Source organism: Yarrowia lipolytica, chromosome 1F (assembly GCF_001761485.1).
Source record: "Yarrowia lipolytica chromosome 1F, complete sequence".
Lineage (NCBI taxonomy): Eukaryota > Fungi > Ascomycota > Dipodascomycetes > Dipodascales > Yarrowia > Yarrowia lipolytica.
In genome coordinates this window covers 1,681,765-1,699,362 of record NC_090775.1, presented here as the reverse complement: position 1 = coordinate 1,699,362, position 17,598 = coordinate 1,681,765, and the positions used below count along the sequence as shown (strand labels likewise).

General features: G+C 50.3%; 7 protein-coding genes across 7 annotated transcripts; 2 read left to right on the top strand and 5 right to left on the bottom strand.

Annotated features, from left to right (window-relative positions):
- Nucleotides 1-99: 99 nt before the first annotated feature.
- Nucleotides 100-5,013, top strand: YALI1_F16984g (uncharacterized protein; the record flags this gene model as incomplete). The annotated part of the gene is made up of 2 exons (XM_505337.3): nt 100-693; nt 937-5,013. The coding sequence occupies 2 exons, from the start codon at nt 100-102 to the stop codon at nt 5,011-5,013; spliced, it is 4,671 nt and encodes a 1,556-aa protein (XP_505337.1).
- Nucleotides 5,014-6,578: 1,565 nt separating this feature from the next.
- On the bottom strand, nt 6,579-7,775 carry YALI1_F16915g (uncharacterized protein; the record flags this gene model as incomplete). Its single annotated transcript, XM_505336.3, has 1 exon — nt 6,579-7,775. The coding sequence occupies one exon, from the start codon at nt 7,773-7,775 to the stop codon at nt 6,579-6,581; it is 1,197 nt and encodes a 398-aa protein (XP_505336.3).
- A 4,053-nt stretch (nt 7,776-11,828) lies between these two features.
- YALI1_F16856g (uncharacterized protein) lies at nt 11,829-13,748 on the bottom strand (the record flags this gene model as incomplete). Its single annotated transcript, XM_505335.3, has 1 exon — nt 11,829-13,748. The coding sequence occupies one exon, from the start codon at nt 13,746-13,748 to the stop codon at nt 11,829-11,831; it is 1,920 nt and encodes a 639-aa protein (XP_505335.1).
- Nucleotides 13,749-13,989: 241 nt separating this feature from the next.
- YALI1_F16851g (uncharacterized protein) lies at nt 13,990-14,348 on the top strand (the record flags this gene model as incomplete). The annotated part of the gene is made up of 2 exons (XM_068283375.1): nt 13,990-14,124; nt 14,169-14,348. 2 exons carry the CDS (start codon nt 13,990-13,992, stop codon nt 14,346-14,348), a joined length of 315 nt encoding a protein of 104 aa, XP_068139476.1.
- Nucleotides 14,349-14,558: 210 nt separating this feature from the next.
- On the bottom strand, nt 14,559-14,879 carry YALI1_F16844g (uncharacterized protein; the record flags this gene model as incomplete). Its single annotated transcript, XM_068283374.1, has 2 exons — nt 14,559-14,757; nt 14,806-14,879. The coding sequence occupies 2 exons, from the start codon at nt 14,877-14,879 to the stop codon at nt 14,559-14,561; spliced, it is 273 nt and encodes a 90-aa protein (XP_068139475.1).
- Nucleotides 14,880-15,082: 203 nt separating this feature from the next.
- On the bottom strand, nt 15,083-15,417 carry YALI1_F16839g (uncharacterized protein; the record flags this gene model as incomplete). The annotated part of the gene is made up of 2 exons (XM_068283373.1): nt 15,083-15,311; nt 15,374-15,417. The coding sequence occupies 2 exons, from the start codon at nt 15,415-15,417 to the stop codon at nt 15,083-15,085; spliced, it is 273 nt and encodes a 90-aa protein (XP_068139474.1).
- Nucleotides 15,418-17,257: 1,840 nt separating this feature from the next.
- YALI1_F16817g (uncharacterized protein) lies at nt 17,258-17,585 on the bottom strand (the record flags this gene model as incomplete). The annotated part of the gene is made up of 2 exons (XM_068283372.1): nt 17,258-17,467; nt 17,517-17,585. The coding sequence occupies 2 exons, from the start codon at nt 17,583-17,585 to the stop codon at nt 17,258-17,260; spliced, it is 279 nt and encodes a 92-aa protein (XP_068139473.1).
- Between the last annotated feature and the right edge of the window lie 13 nt (nt 17,586-17,598).

The following is a 17,598-nucleotide window of genomic DNA, read 5'->3' as shown; positions in this document are numbered from 1 at the left end:
TCATGTAACCTTTCTCCAGTCTAAACTCAATTTAGGCACTCAAATCTTTCTATACAAACCTCCTCTCCAAGCCAGTCGCATCTCCAACTACACACCACCATGTTTGCCGAGGGTCAGATCCAAAAGGTCCCGATTCTGGGCAAGGAGTCCATCCACATTGGCTACAAGATGCAGGACCACATTGTGTCTGAAATCGTGGCCAACATCAAGTCGTCCACCTACATTCTGGTAACCGACACCAACATTGAGGATCTGGGCTACGTTGAGTCTCTTAAGACGAAATTCGAGGCTGCGTTTGCCAAGGACGGCATCAAGAGCCGACTGCTGACCTACACCGTTGCGCCCGGAGAAACCTCCAAGTCCAGAGCCACCAAGGCCGCCATTGAAGACTGGATGCTGTCCAAGGGCTGCACCCGAGATACGGTGATCCTGGCTGTGGGAGGCGGAGTGATCGGAGACATGATCGGCTACGTGGCCGCCACCTTCATGCGAGGAGTGCGGTTTGTCCAGATCCCCACCACTCTGCTTGCCATGGTTGACTCGTCCATTGGAGGCAAGACCGCCATTGATACCCCTCTGGGCAAGAATCTGGTCGGCGCCTTCTGGCAGCCCGTCAACATTTTCATCGACACTTCTTTCCTCGAGACTCTGCCCGTTCGAGAGTTCATTAACGGTATGGCGGAGGTCATTAAGGTGAGTATAGAATCAACCGCATGCAGTGCAGATTGGCAGTTAGGTGCGATGTGTGATAGTTGCTTTGATTCGACAGTTGGTTGGTGCTGTTTGGGTTGTTCTACAGGTCTGTGGTTGAATAATCGACTGGTATAATTTCCCGATCGGATCTACACTTTTACAAGTACTATCTACAGCTGCTGATCTAATCACAATACTGTACAGCAGCACCCACTGTACTCCTCTTTTCTCTAGCTAACACAGACTGCGGCATTCTACGACGCCGAAGAGTTCACACGGCTCGAGTCCGCGTCGGAAATCTTCCTGTCCACTATCAAGAAGCGAGACGCCAAGGACCCCCGACGAGTCGATCTGTCCCCCATCACCGACACCATTGGCCGAATTGTTCTCGGTTCTGCTAGAATCAAGGCCGCCGTTGTCTCTGCCGACGAGCGAGAGGGCGGTTTGCGAAACCTGCTCAACTTTGGCCACTCCATTGGCCACGCCTACGAGGCCATTCTCACTCCTTACATTCTGCACGGCGAGTGTGTGGCTATCGGTATGGTCAAGGAGGCCGAGCTGTCTCGATACCTGGGAATTCTCTCTCCCGTTGCTGTGGCTCGTCTGGCCAAGTGCATCAAGGCCTACGAGCTGCCCGTGTCTCTGGACGACGCTACAGTCAAGGCCCGAAGCCACGGCAAGAAGTGCCCCGTTGATGATCTGCTTCGAATCATGGGCGTCGACAAGAAGAACGACGGCTCCACTAAGAAGATTGTCATTCTGAGCGCCATTGGCAAGACCCACGAGCAGAAGGCGTCTTCTGTGGCAGACAAGGACATTAGATTCGTTCTTTCCGAGGAGGTCATTGTTGGAGAGGCTCCTGTTGGCGACAAAAAGTCCTACACCGTCACTCCACCTGGATCCAAGTCCATTTCCAACCGAGCCTTTGTTCTGACTGCCCTGGGTAAGGGTCCTTGCAAGCTGCGAAACCTGCTGCATTCGGACGACACCCAGCACATGCTCGAGGCCATTGAGCTGCTTGGTGGCGCATCGTTCGAGTGGGAGGCCGACGGTGAGACTCTGCTTGTCACCGGAAATGGCGGCAAGCTCACTGCTCCCGCCCAGGAGTTGTACCTAGGAAACGCCGGTACTGCTTCTCGATTCCTTACCACCGCTGCTACTCTGGTTCAGAAGGGAGACAAGGACCACGTGATCCTTACCGGAAACAAGCGAATGCAGGAGCGGCCCATTGGGCCTCTTGTGGACGCTCTTCGATCCAACGGAGCCGACATTGCTTTCCAGAACGCCGAAGGCTCTCTCCCCCTCAAGATCGAGGCCGGTGTTGGACTCAAGGGTGGCTTGATTGAGGTGGCTGCTACTGTTTCTTCTCAGTATGTCTCTTCTCTACTTATGTGTGCCCCCTACGCACAGACACCCGTCACTCTGTCTCTGGTTGGAGGCAAGCCCATCTCGCAGTTCTACATTGACATGACCATTGCCATGATGGCCGACTTCGGTGTGGTTGTCACCAAGGACGAGACCAAGGAGCACACCTACCACATTCCTCAGGGTGTGTACACCAACCCTGAGGAGTACGTGGTGGAGTCGGATGCTTCTTCAGCCACCTACCCTCTTGCTTACGCTGCCATGACTGGCCACACCGTCACTGTTCCCAACATTGGCAGCAAGTCTCTGCAGGGAGACGCCCGATTTGCCATTGATGTTCTCAAGGCTATGGGCTGCACCGTTGAGCAGACCGCTACCTCGACCACTGTTACTGGTGTGCCCAACCTCAAGGCTATCGCTGTTGATATGGAGCCTATGACTGACGCATTCCTCACCGCCTGTGTCGTTGCCGCTGTGTCCGAGGGCACCACCGTCATCACCGGCATTGCCAACCAGCGAGTAAAGGAGTGCAACCGAATCGAGGCCATGCGAGTGCAACTGGCCAAGTACGGCGTCGTTTGCCGAGAGCTTGAGGACGGCATTGAGGTCGACGGAATTTCCCGATCAGATCTCAAGACCCCCGTCTCTGTGCACTCTTACGATGACCACCGAGTTGCTATGTCTTTCTCGCTGCTCTCTTCTATCATGGCTGCTCCCGTGGCTATTGAGGAGCGACGATGTGTCGAAAAGACCTGGCCGGGATGGTGGGACGTGCTCTCCGGCGTGTTCAACGTTCCTCTGGAGGGCGTAACGCTGGCCAAGACCGTTTCCAAGGCCGAGTCCGGACTTTCCAAGCCCTCCATCTTCATTGTGGGCATGCGAGGTGCCGGAAAGACCCATCTGGGCGCCCAGGCCGCCAACCATCTTGGCTACGAGTTCATTGATCTCGACCAGCTACTCGAAAAGGATCTGGATACCACCATTCCTCAGCTGATTGCGGACAAGGGCTGGGACCATTTCCGTGCCGAGGAGCTGCGTCTGCTCAAGCAGTGTCTCAATGACAAGTCCGAGGGCTACGTCATTTCCTGCGGTGGCGGAGTTGTTGAGACTCCTGCTGCTCGAGACGCTCTTCAGACCTTCAAGGGTGTTGGTGGTATTGTTCTGCATGTCCACCGACCCGTTTCCAGAATCCTCGAGTACCTCAACAAGGACCAGTCTCGACCTGCATTTGTGGACGATCTGGAGGCGGTGTGGCAGCGACGAAAGGAGCTGTACCGATCTGTCTCTTCCAATGTCTTCTTTGCTCCTCACTGCGACTCTGCCGAGGCCACTGCCAAGGTGCAGCAGATGCTGGGCGCCTTCCTGGACCGAGTCACCGGCAAGTCCGAGTTTGTGATTCCCCACAAGGACCAATTCACTTCCTTCCTGTCGCTAACCTTCCCCGACGTGTCTATTGCCGCAACCATGCTCCCCTCGCTGTCTGAGGGTTGTTCTGCTCTGGAGCTGCGAGTCGATCTGCTCAATGAGAATGACGAGGCCATTCCCTCCGAAGAGTACGTTCTCTCTCAGTTGGCGATTCTGCGACAGAATGTCGACCTCCCCATTCTTTACACGGTGCGAACCAAGGCTCAGGGAGGCCGTTTCCCCGACGACAAACCTGTGGAGCTGGCCAACCTGGTCAACCTGGGTCTCAAGACCGCCGTTGAGCTGCTGGACGTTGAGCTGACCTACCCTGCCGAGCTTGTTTCGTCCGTCGGAGCTTCCAGAGGCTACACCAAGCTGCTGGGCTCTCACCACGACTTTCCCGGCGCTCTCAACTGGTCTTCTCTCGAGTGGGAGAACATGTACGCCCGAGCCGAGGCTGTGCCTGTGGACGTGGTCAAGCTCGTCGGTATGGCCAAGTCTTTCTCCGACAACTTTGCTCTGGAGAACTTCCGAGAGGCCCACACCTCTTCTCCTCTTCTGGCTATCAACATGGGCTCCCATGGTCAGCTGTCTCGAGTCACCAACACTCTGCTGACTCCCGTGACTCACGCTGACTTGCCTGTGGCTGCTGCTCCTGGCCAGCTTTCCGTGGAGGAGATCAACCAGACCCGGTCGACCATCGGCATGTTCAACAAGAACCTGTCCTTCTTCATTGTCGGCACTCCCATCGGCCACTCCAAGTCGCCCATTTTGCACAACACCATGTTCAAGAAGCTGGGTCTGCCCTACGAGTACTCGCGGTTCAAGACTGATGATGCTGCTGCCGTCAACGCTAAGGCCCGTGCTCTGCTTGCCCAGGGCAACCTTGGAGGTATCAGTGTGACCATTCCTCTCAAGCAGGACATTATTCCTTTCCTTGACGAGGTGTCTCCCCTCGCTCAGCAGATTGGAGCCGTCAACACCATCATTCCTGGACCTAACGGGACTCTCAAGGGCGACAACACCGATATTCTCGGTCTGGTGAACGCTCTGACTCGGTTTGGAGCCAACTCGCTGGACAAGAAGACTGCTCTGATTGTCGGAGCCGGTGGCACATCTCTGGCTGCCGTGCACGGACTGCGATCGCTCGGCTTCGCCAAGATTCTCATTGCCAACCGAACTCTGTCCAAGGCCGAGGCCATTGCTGACAAGTTTGATAACGTGGAGGCTGTGACTTTGGACTCGTTTGTGGCCAACAAGTACACTCCGTCTGTGATTGTGTCTTGCGTGCCAGCCACCACTTTCTCGATGCTGGATGAGTCCAACAAGCTGGTGTCTGCCGCTCTGGCTGCTTCTCCCAAGGGTCTGGTTCTTGAGGCTGCCTATTCTGCCGAGGCCACTCCTCTGCTCAAGCAGGTGATGGACGTCGAGGGCTGGGAGTTCATCTCCGGGCTCTACATGCTCACCGAGCAGGGCTTTGAGCAGTTCCGGCTGTGGACCGGAATTCCCGCCCCCAAGGAGGTTGGAGAGAAGGCTGTTCTTGGTAACTAACCGAGACATCAAAATGATTGTATAAACTAAAATGTGTATTGACTGAACGTGTATGTACTGTATGTACTGTACTTGGCGTTGGTCTAAGACTTGTGCCAGGGGTTTTTCCGCAAGCAAAGAGTGAACAAGGAACGAACTAACCAGCTGCCATGTGCGATACCAAAAAAACCCTTATGTATGTTGTTTTAAAGGGGATTTGGTGATGGACTGGTTTTTCCTTGTACAGTAGTAGTACAGTATGTACTGTACTTATGTAAATGTTCTGGTACACACAGAGAGCAATTATCGGGCATTTGAAGAGGTGAAAACTGCTGCTTGTATGTTCGTCACTATCTTCAAAATGTTGATTGAGTGACACAAGTACTTGTACGAGTAAAATACTTGTAGATGTAATTTTTTTCTACATAAAACAGATGCTTGATTGTTGTTTTTTTGTTTTTTTTGTTGGTTTTTTTTTTTTTTTCTGCATTGTTTTTTTTTTATCGTATTTTAGTTAAACCTTTCCTAGCCGTTATCACCACCTTTTTGTTAACTCGTCGCGCTATTTCCGCCCACCAACGACATGTTCGATAATGTAATACGACACGCTAAACGCGGTTCTAAGGTGTTATCACGAGCACTGGTACCTGCTAGAACCACCGGATAATGCCGCGAGTAGAATAGCCCGTTTGGACTGGCGGCAAAGCAGGCGGCTATTGCATTCCACTGTTGAACATGAGTACGTCAGGGGCATCTTCAACCACTCCTGTCCTCGACCGCCTCCTGCCCCACTACACCATTTGGTCACTCCACCATTTGGTCACTCCTCCATCAATCACTCCTCCATCAATCACTCCCCCATCAATCACTCCTCCATCAATCACTCCTCCATCAATCACTCCCTCCATCAATCACTTCCTCCATCAATCACTCCTCCATCAATCACCCCTCCAATCGCCACAGTCAGTCACACCCCCTCACGCCAAACACTACCTCTTTAGGACTATCTACTGGACCCACATGGATGAGGCACGATAAGACCGCAGACCCAACCTCAACAAAAAACAAAAAAAGAGACCCTCAACCGGCACCCCCAAGAAGAACACAAAGAATCCCCATCCCCGCCGCAACCGGTCTTATCTCCGCTTCGCTACTGCGCCTCCAAATGCTTCCTGCTCAATCCTTGCTCCAACACCCCTCCAAAGAGTATTTCCGCAATCTCCGTTGACCCCCACTTTGGGTTCCCCTCACTAAACGGGGGAACAGATGATCTCAAAAAAAAGGGACAAAAAAGAGGGGAAAATACAGAGGCATTGACTGAGTCATACTAAGAATGCAGTATAATCGCATACAATCACGTACAATCACGTACAATCACGTACAATCACATACGATATCTGACCCGGACATGATCCAACAAATGTCTCCTGAACCCTCCACCGGCTCCCTATGTGCTTAGTAATAAATACGAACCAGGTTCCAACCTAATATGGCACCATTTGCGATCGACTAGTACAGTATTATACAACCTCTGATTCTCAATTAATGTAAATGCTAAATAAATATGTATATGCTGGTGAATCCCTCTATGAGTTCTGGTGAACCTGGGAAACACAAATGGTGGTGTCGTCGTTCTTGCCGCCCATGGCAAAGTCGTTCTTCTGAGACTCCATGTAGGGACAGATGGCAAAATTGTCGTTGGCCACGTCCAGAGCCCGAGCAAGCAGAGCATCCGCGGCGGTCTGCAGAGGACCCCGCTCGTTCATCTTACCCTCGGCCATGGCATCGTACAGAGTCTTTTGGATCTCCTCGGGCCACAGGTTGTCGGAAAGACCGTCGGAGCACTGGACAATGATGTCGCCAGGCTGGACCGGCACCACGGAAATCAAGTCCCGGTTGGTGGAAGGGAACCCGGGAGATCGGGTGCCCAGCATCTTTCGAGAATTGGTCTTGTTGGTGAAGATGGCCTCGCCGTCCCGGTAGACCCACATCTTGGAGTCGCCGATGCTGGCCACAATGAGGTTGTTGCCGGCCAGGCACGAGATGAGAACGGTGGAGGAGCCCTCGAACTTGAGCTCATGCATGGTCTTGGTGGCGTATTCAAAGGCATCGTCCAGGGCGGAAATGAGGTACTCGGAGACCTGTTCGGTCTGGTCCACGGCTTGCTGGTTCTCGGGATGCAGCAGCTCGACCTCGAGCATGGACAATGTTCGCAGCAGCATCAGCTGGGCCCATAGGCCTGCGTGGCCGGCCTCCTTGTCGTTCCAGCCAGAGACGCCGTCGGCCAGCCCGATGAAGTCCTTGGAGATGAGCGCTACGTCTTCTCCGTTTCTTAGCAGCTCTGTCTCTACCGAGGGCATCCACTCGGTCTCTCCGATCCCTCGCACCAGCGATCGGGGGCATGCTTCTCGGATGACCTCTTCGGGCACGTTTTTGTACCTGTAGTGGGCGGCCTGAGCGGCGGCGGTCTGCACAAACAGCGCGTCTCGGCGGATGGGCGCCGGGGTGGGGTGGAAGTGCGGGATCTGCGACGACATGGGCATGGAGGTGTAGGAGGGCGAGATGGACTTGAGGGAGTGCATTTCCTTCAGCTTGTCGGAGAGCCGGATGGGGTTTCGCGTGGCCACGGGCTTGGACTTGGGCTGGCCCCAGAATGAGCGCAGCAGCTTGGAGACATTGTCCTGGTCCAGGAGCAGCGAGAAGAATCTGGCGTTGGAGGCGGTTGTGAGGGGGGACAGGGTTGAGAGGGTAGAGCCGGTGGTTCGCGTACAAGAGCGTAGCATGTGGGGAGTGAGGGTGTATGGGTGAAGGGGAAGTGTTGTTTAAGTACTATGACAGCGTCTGTATCTATGACTCCTCGATGTTGTTGTTGAGGAGGGGAGTCGGCGGTTGAGCGGCGTGGTTGAGCTGTGTGGAAACGGTTGTTTGTGTGTTGGTGTTGGTGTGAGTTGGTTGATACACAGTGTGACTTGTGTTTGTCTTGTAGTGGTGAGTCGAGATGAGTTAAGATGTCGTCCGTCTATGTTCGTCCGTCGATGTTTGTCCGTCAGTGTCACTCAATGCAGTTGTTAGTATGGCGTGGTAGCAAGGTGGCAAACAAGTTGTATATAAAAGACAGGGTGGTGAGCCTCCAATTGATTATATGTACGTGGACTAGAAAATATAAGCGCGGGCCAGCCAGCGGAAGTTTAACCCAAGGTTAAATTGACACCGCCATAAAGTGCAAAAAGTGCAAAAGGTAACTCTATGCCAGCTGCTTTTGAACTGACTTGGTACGTACAAAGTAGATATAAAATGTATAGAGAGAGGGATATACGACGAGAAATGTGGTATTTGGAGCTGTTGGGGCCGTTTTAAATTGTTTGACACCCATTTCAGCGTCGAAATCCCGTTTTTATGTCCTCCACGGCCCCATCATCTGGTCGTGTGGCACTGGCCCTCTCCCAACCCAACATTTGCTTCATGTGGCCAGATAAAATTAAGTCCGTCATTAACTTGGGGGTCAGAAAAATGAAAACGAGAAGGAAAAAAAATTGGAAATTAAATAAAAATTAAATAAAAATTAAAACAAGAAGGAAAAAACCCCTTCCACCCCTTGGATAGCGCCTGTGAGGTCAGATGCGCGTATGGAGAGGACTTGGTGAGTATGTTGAACACATGGAGATATCTGAACGGATATAACAGTTGGAACCCCTCTTGGAATAATTAGCCAAAAATAAAAATAAAAAATTACAAAAAATTACAAAAAATTACAAAAAATTAGCCCAAACAATCACCAAACAATAGTGTTAGAAAACTACCAAAAAATAGAATCAAAAACCTCAAAAAAGTGACATAAAGAACCGCTACAAAAATATAGCATAAAATCCGCCTCAAAATCTCCCCTTCTACATTCTAATCACCACGGAATCTCCTCCCGCTCTAAATCTTCCCCTCCTCCCAACCGGAAAAACACGTCTGGAGCCTAAAAATACTTTTAAATATTAAAAAATTCAACGTCAATCTGGAAGGAAAAACCCAACACCACCAGCACGGCGAATAACGGCCCCTTGTTGGAGCACGTCACAAACGCACGATAAGTCACTGAGTCAGAATCTAGGCTAATATCTGCGATTTAATGCATCCTATAGGCGTCTTGAAACCGCTCCAATGCACGCGACACAAAAACGCCCTGCATTTCTCGTCACTGAGTACAATCTAACACCGTCACTGAGTCGAGTCCACTGTCCCTCTAATTGAATGTTACCTCTAATCTGCATATGCACGCTACATGCACCCTGCACGCCAACCTTATCCTGCAGATACCATATGTAACTGAATGTAAGAAATCTGAGTTTGGGATTTTTGGAAATACATTTCCACATGTAACCGGCCAGACCCGTCGTAGCGGGCCAAACACTGGACTGGTTATGCTCGGGAGATGTCCAGTGGGTCCCTTGGAGCCCATTGGGGGCGGATCCTGCAGTTTTGGCCTTTCTTTCGGAAAATCAGACCGGATCATCTATCAAACTCAATTTCCCTGCGTCGCGAGATTTTCCGACTTCGGAATAAATCGGGAGAATACGAGACGACGGTTAGTCAGCATGTTGTATTTCTGGTTAGTCAGCAACTGTGAATCTCCGGCTATAATATATGATGCCAATAGCCGGAGAAGCCCTATACTGCTGACTAACTTGTTTACCGACCGTCGGTCACAGATTCAGATAATTCAATCTCGTTTATTAGTCAATTGCGTGCTACGAGTACACTGGACATTGCAAATGGCTTAGTCAGAGGGGTCGATCGACGGTCATGTGACGGTGGTGTGGCGACGTGACCATGGTAGGTTTACACCTGACCAAATTACAACTATCACATGGCATTAATAATATATTGTAACACTTGTTCACTCCCATTACACATCGAACCTCCGTGTGCTGCTGAGATTTGTAGATAAGCTGACTAAGCTTGGGTGTCGTCGTACGATAATTGTGGGATTGCCGGTAGGGTTGTAACAGAGCAACTCATTGAAATATAACGGATATGCACTATTCGAATATTCGTATAAATTGAATGATTTGACTAGAAGAGGCGTTTAAAATGAATAAAAATAAAAATAAAAATAAAAATAAAAATTAAAAAAAAAATAAAAATAAAAATAAAAATAAAAATAAAATAAAAATAAAAAGTTAAATTCGAATGATCGACTGATGTGTGAACGTACGAGTACTGAATGGAAGGTGGATTTCCAAACTTGCCCACAAACTCCGATAAAGTTGGACCCTTACAGCCATACAACCGAACATGCACGGTTCGACGGTGATTATTCGTGGGTTTTTATTCCTACTTATTTCTACACGTGATCGACGTCAGCAGAAACAGCCCACTTCTGGCTCGGATGCCATCATCTCTCTCGATCTCTAATCCAGGCTCGCTCTGGACGACTAAGCTGTATGGAAGATCAGGGGTAAAATGAGAAAGAAAAAAAAAGTGTTTACGGCTTGGATTCCGACTCCTGCTATAGACCTCCAGAGGGCCTTCTCTTGGCTGCTGAAAGCGTTCTGAAAAGTTTCAAGGTGATTTTTTGCCTGGAACTGGCGATAATTAAACTCCAACTAAAATCCAACTACAAGTACACATCAACGCCCTCTACGGAAACATCACGCCACTCGGGCTAGAGACAAGTCACGTGATTTCAATTTTCTCAGTTGTACAGAATAGGCGCAAAAAATCCCCATATCAACTTTCAAGCTGATCTGATCACATTTGCAGATTCTAGAGACCCCCTTTCCAACACCCACTCCAGGTGTGCTGCTCGGATATTGAGTCGGGTCAGTTGATGGAGAAGGGATAGGGAGATGAATACAAGGATTTATCCAGACTGTAACAGTTGATACCATCAGAAGAACAGTTGCTGTCAAGTTTCACTACTGTACTACAAGCAGGACACCTCGTACATACTGTACTGCCACTCGTAGTAGGAACGACTTGGACGGTTGAGATTGCACCATTGATCTTACACTTGGTTGGATATGGCGTCGAACTGTTCCAAGCAGACTCAATTGAACAATCGACATTGATTGAGTGTCTAGGAGCTGTTGCACCAGAGATATCACGCATCAGAGATATCATTCAATTCTGTCACGTGAAAAAGCCAGGATGATCAGCTTTTTACGTGATGCTGATAGGATAATGAACTCTTCACGTGATACAGTAGGCTTGTCAACTCTTCACGTGGTCCCGGTATCCGAAACAATCACTCTCTCGAACTCTTTCACAGAGTTCCAATGCAAAAAAAAAAAAAAAAAAAAAAAAAAAAAAAAAAACACAAACTGTCTCCATCATCGGAACCTTGGTGGTTCAGATGAAGTCTTTTATATACGTTGAGTGGTGTTATGGACTTGATATGTTACCTTTAGAGGGTTCTTGGACGCGGTTCTGGACATTGCGACGACTGGGCGATGGCACGATTGGAGATCAATGTCCATGAATAAACGATTGAATGACCTAAGTCAACGACTGAATGATTGCACGATTAACACCAACGACTAACGGCGAACAAATCTCGACTGGATTGATTCTCTAAGAAAGTGTCATCTCGTCTTGAGTTGTGATATCATAGAGATATTCTTGAGATACCAGTGACGACAGGGATCCTTGAGATACCCTACCATTGTTCCACCACCACTGTGTCTTCTGAACAAGCAACTGGTTCGTCAAATCTGTTCTCTTTAAATTCTTATCGACTTTCCGGTGGCCTTTTACTCCACTCTTTCGGACTCTACGAGCACTTCTCTCCTTCATTCTACCACCAGTCTAAAAATACATCTTTTTCTATGGAATCTATGGCAAAGCACCTACAAAGTAGGCAGCTCCTTCAGCTTAAGACACTCGGTTCGCTCTCCCTGAGAACCACCCACAAATGAACAAAAGGTCTGCTGAAGACACTTGCCGGTGCATCCCTGAGGAGTGTAGGGAGACTTTCGGTAGTAGTGGTCGTAGTAGAGCTGTCGGTAGGAGGGGTTCTCCACAATGAGTTTGGCGGCTCGGTGCCAAAAGGTGGCGTTCAGAGGAGCAGTGTCGGGCCATGTGTTGTTGGGGTCGTAGGCATCTCGGGCAGAGTATTCCCAGATCCAGTCCAGCGACTGCTTGGGGGTCTGGGGCTCGAAAACGGGGTAGGAGAAGTTGCCAATGGTCTCGTTGTGCGACTTGTTGATGTCGTAGTCGTACGTCTGATTCAGAGGCGAGTAGTAGTTCTTGGAGTTCATGATCTCGAACGTCTTGGTGTCCACCTCGTAATATCTCCACGCCGGGTTGAAGGAGTCCACGGGAGTCACCGACTGGATGATCCAGCCCACCGAAATGGCCGACTCCTCAGTCCACTTGTTGTTCTCCTCGTAGAAGACGTTGAACTGATCGGCGTGGGTGTGACCAAAGAAGTTGGCGGCAATCACGTGGGGGGAGAACCGTCGAATCACCTGTCGGAACACCTCCGTGGTCCAGGGCACCGCCGCCATCTCCTGGGAGGGCACATGGGCCACAATCCAGGCCTTTTGGCCTTGACGCTCGCACTCCAGCAGCTCGCCCACCAACCACTTGAAGGTACCGGACAGATCCGGCTCGGAAATGTTCCAGAAGTTGTAGTAGTTGGCGCCGTACCAGAAGTTGGAGTCGATGGAAATGACCCGCAGACCTCGCTTGGTGGTGACGGCAAACGAACCGTATGTGTGCTCTGCCTGGGCCTCGGTGGTCTCGTTGATCCAGCCAAAGTCCTTCCACATTTTGGCAGACAACTCGGCGTTCCAGGAAAAGTCGCCGGCAAAACCAGACGAGTTCTGGGCCAGCTGAGCATAGGGATACGAGTCGTGGTTGCCAAAAGTGGGGTAGACGGGAATGTCCTTGAGATACTTCTTCATGAGATAGTAGACCTCCTCCTCAGACTGGTAGGTGTGAGAAAGAGACAGCCAGTCCTGGAGATCGTGGGCCACCATATCTCCGGTGAAAATGGAGAATTCAAAGTCACGTGCGTCGGCCATGGCCCCCACGGTCTTGAGCGAGTCTTCGACCATGGATTCGGGAGCGTCGCAATGGTACGATCCCAGTTTCTGGGCGGGCTGGACGGTATGGTTGAGGCCGGCGGCAATGGCCCGTTTGTTGTGCGATTCGGAGTTGCAGCACATGTAGTCGTCGCAATTGGACTCCAGGCCCTCCTCGTACCGCAGATCCAGATGAAAGTCCGAAATGTGCAGCACGTTGAAGGTCTCGTTGTACGAGGATTCGATCTTGGGGGGGTTTTTGGGCTTTTCGGGCCACCAGGACGAGAGATCAGGCTCGGGCACCTGGACGGGGTCACAGGTGTCGGTGGCGTGCCAATTGCACAGAGCTTGGCCGTCCAGACCAAAGGCGTCCATCAGAGTGAAGACGTTGGCGATATGTTTGCCGTTGTTTCCCTTAGTGATGTCTCGTCCCTGCCACGAGTCGCAATCGTCTTGCCAATTGTAGTGCCAGCACAGCTTGACCAGCAGATCGGGGGTGACATCGGGGGCGGCCAGGTGGATGTACTTGCCAAGATTGATGCCCTCCTGACACTTTGTGCAGTTGGAGGCCTGCGAGTTGTTGAAGATCTTCTGGGCCTCGTTGAAGCCCCATTCGAGAAGCGCCGCGTTGCCCACGTTGGGCACCTCAATGTGATGGGAGGTGGACGAGGAGTTGTCGGCTCGCTTGACCAGACCAGCAGCGGCCAAAAGACCGGTGGAGACTTCCAGGAGGTTGACCATGGTTGAGGAAGGACTTGTTGGTTGGAGAAGGGACAGTGGAGCACCCGTTTCCTAGACTATATACCCTCTGGGTGGTCTGGAGCACGTTTCTCACGCTTCCCACAGCATTGGCCAGAGCCAGAGGGCTTTTCGGGTCTCTGTGACTTTCTTGTTTGGGAATCAAAACCGATATACGGACTGTAGCAAGGTTTTCAATGAGTCTAAAGCGCAGCCAGTCGGCGGGCGACGTTGATGCCAATGCATGCCTAGAATCTTGGCTCTGCAGTCTGTAACGGTGGAGTGGGGGCGTTCAGGGGAGCGTTTCAGCCGCCGGTTGGAGAAGCTTGCATCTCTGTTGAATTGTCCGTTCAAGCAATGGCGACAAACCTCCGCTGATGTTGTCTCACGACCCCGACGAGATGACTCAAATGGCGGATTCAGATTTCAGTCATAGCTGCCGGAAGGAAAAGTTTCAAGAGCTTAGTGCACGTGGTTCCGAAGACTCCGGGGAATTTTAATCATCTTCGTCCCCGTAATGGCTCTATCGCAAGGCACATGGTGCAGCACAGACGTGAGATAGGATTTCGACCGACTCAGAGTTGTCCTACTGAGTCATGCTGAGTCGGGAGAAGCAAGGGGAGCTACGAGTAGTCCAGGAGCTGAGTTGTGAGTGGAAACACTTGGGGCGCTCGGAAAACTTGGAATACCTGAACCGCTTGAAACGCTTGAAACGCTTGTCCCTCCCCCTCCCCTTTCGCTCCTTCCAAATGGCATTGATCGTCCTTCTTGTTTCCACTTAGGTTGAGAGAATTGCCAAATGAGCCGTTTGAGTCAACCTGATTCGAATAGGACGAGAGTCAAACGGAAAAGTGTATCAGAGATGAGATATTGAGCTAGCCACAGTTGCCAGCAGCTATCTCGGGGACAGTGTACAGCAGGCTGTTGTTCAGCAAGCTGTTTGTTCAGCTGACAGTTAGTATATCGGAATAGTGCAATAGGCACCTGATTTTCACACACGCTGCACCCTCGTCTTGTGAAGTCTTCCAACGTTCAGCCAGTCAATAGAATTTCTTTTAACGCTAGTGGATCAACAGGATGGAGCTTTATACGGCGGGGTTTTTTTTGGTGGGTTTCTCGTTTCATGGACGCCATGGATCGCTAGGAAATCGTACGAAAAGACAAGGGAGTGGCCAGTAGTAGGAATGTAACGTGGATTCAACTGTTTGTACGAGTACAGTACATACTTGTACTTGCGCACGGCTTCATTGAGAACCTATCATTGGTGAATATGGATTTTGTACAAGTAGACAGCACGAGTACAGTGCGACAACTTGTTGATTAGGCACGATGCAGAATTACAAACGTCTGTAAAGGTCGAAGAGTAGAAAAAGTACTTCAGCCGGCTCTTTTCCCTCTTTTGCCAATATCTCTCTTGTTAGTGGTCCATTTATTGGCTCTATGGATCGAGAGTTAATAGCGAGTGTGATATGGCATTCATTGGTGAGATTGACGTCGTTGGTGAGATTGACATTGTTGGTGAGATTGTCGTCGTTTATGAGATAGATGTCGTTTATGTGATAGACGCTTATGTGATAATTGGCCAATGACACAGGTGGATGAATAGAAGAGAATGGTTAGATGAGGACGAGGGCAGTGGATGATGACTTTTGAGTGGTCTTATCAACTCCATTCACAGTGAAAGTAAGTACCGTACGAGCACTGGTACCTGTGCCCTCTTGCCTCTTACCTCTTACCCGATGAACTCCAACACTGGTACCTCCCTCTTACCTCTTCCCCATCCACCAATCATCAGTGAGTGTTTCACTCTTTCCATGCATGGTCTTCGCCTAGAATATGTTGGAGATGCGTGCAAACAAGAGCAATGCAATGCTCGATTGTGCTTGTACATCCACCGCAATTGTTGCTATTGTTTGGGAGCGAGTACGGTGGTACGAGTAGTACGAGTTGCAGTATCGTATGACTGCTTCATGGAGCCGTCTGTGGCAGTCCATGGAGCGCAAGCGTCATAGAAGACTTGATTGAGCACTTATATGTCGCATGTCGTATTTTGGACTCGTAGTCGTAGTCTCTGACGTTCCAGACCCTGTCAAACTCTTGTATCATAACAGAGTGCTATTGAGAGGTCTTGTGGGTCTATGGCCACCCCCGCTGCTGAATCAGGAACGGGCGATCCCTCCACGGCTGGATTCAGCAAATGCCTCAGGTCGATCACTTATCTCTTGATTAGCATCTGAGACCAAGCTTCATCGAGTGTCGGTACCATCTGAGACCAATCTCCATCTCCCCGCACAGGTGTTGCTCCAACTGTGAATTGAACTGTGAATTGGCTGTTGCATTGACTGAGAGAAAGTCGTAGTCGTAGAGGGGTTCAGCATTGAACGAGAAAGAACGTCTATTACCACGACTCCAGAACCCACTCGCAAACATCGGTCTCCAACTGCCAACTGCCGCCTGACCCGATCACCAACTGCCAACTGCCGCCTGACCCGATCACCATCCGCCAACGGCTCCACAGATCCACGTTTGCCCATCAGCAACCATGTTGCCGAGCCCAGCAGTCCAATACCAATAGCCCAAGCGTCGCACACTACTTAGACCCAACTCAAACACTAATCAAACAGACCTAACAAAAAGTATCACCAAAAAAAAAGCATACGCAAAAAGCATCACCCAAAACTATGACCAAAAAATAGCACCAAAAAAACCCTACAAACCAACCAGCCCACTTCAAGCCGTATATTGGGATACGGTGCGTGAAGAATGTGGGTGCCAGCCGTATGACGCGTATCACAGGAGGCCACTACGGCAACGTGTCTGCGTTTGTGTCTGTGTCTGTGTGTTTTTTTCGCGTTTTCGCCCGGTCCTCACAGAGCCCGTGTGGTGGCCCCAAAACATATAAGGCCCGCCTGGACCGCCAATATCACCTTGCCCTGCTCAATATCACTTTGCAGGTCAAACTCAACGGGGGCGGAGGGCCCCATCCAGCGATACTCCTTATGCCGAATTCGGAAAGTGTCTCACAGCAAACCAACAATGCACGCCCATCACGTGAATGCCGGCCGAAAAGAAAAGACCGCAAACAAACACACCACCAGACGAAAAACACGGGGGTTCTCCGAAGATAATGAGGAGAGGCTGGCTCCAGCAAGAAATAAAAGGCAAAAATAAGAGAAAAAACACGCAAAGACGCCCTTATTCACGACCACAGACACGCCGCCGTGCCGACTGCCAATAGCAAGGCTGATTGTGGGGCTGAACTGCAGACGGACTCAACATGACATAAGCTTAGTTAGAAGTCAAGGGCAACTGTACTTGGCTAATGTGTAACTAAACCGCAACTAAATAAAACTAAACCGTCAACTACATCGCCTACAAAACGGTCAACTAACGGTCAATAAACCGCAACCAAACAACCGACTAAACTGTCGCTAAACCGCCAATCATTTGTCAAGGATAACTCCACTCAATGCTGACTAACTCCTTAAAATCACTAACCATAGAGAATGGCCTCAATCACCAAACCACCAGCGGAAAAAGCGGAGAAATCGGAAAAACTGGAAAACTGGAAAACTGGAAAACTGGAAAACTGGAAAATTGGTAAACTGGAAAACTGGAAAACTTCGAAGAAAAACACACCTGAATATGATCTGTATCATCACATACAGACTCGTACCCATCTCATGTTTTGAACACAACGACGCTATACAACCCAACCAAGGCTACTCACAATCTCAACCAGTGAATGTTGATATATATATATATATATACTTGTACTAAACGGCAGTTCAATAAAGAACTGCACCCCAGTAAACCCATATGAGCTACTGATTCGCTCATCTACTGGCAACGC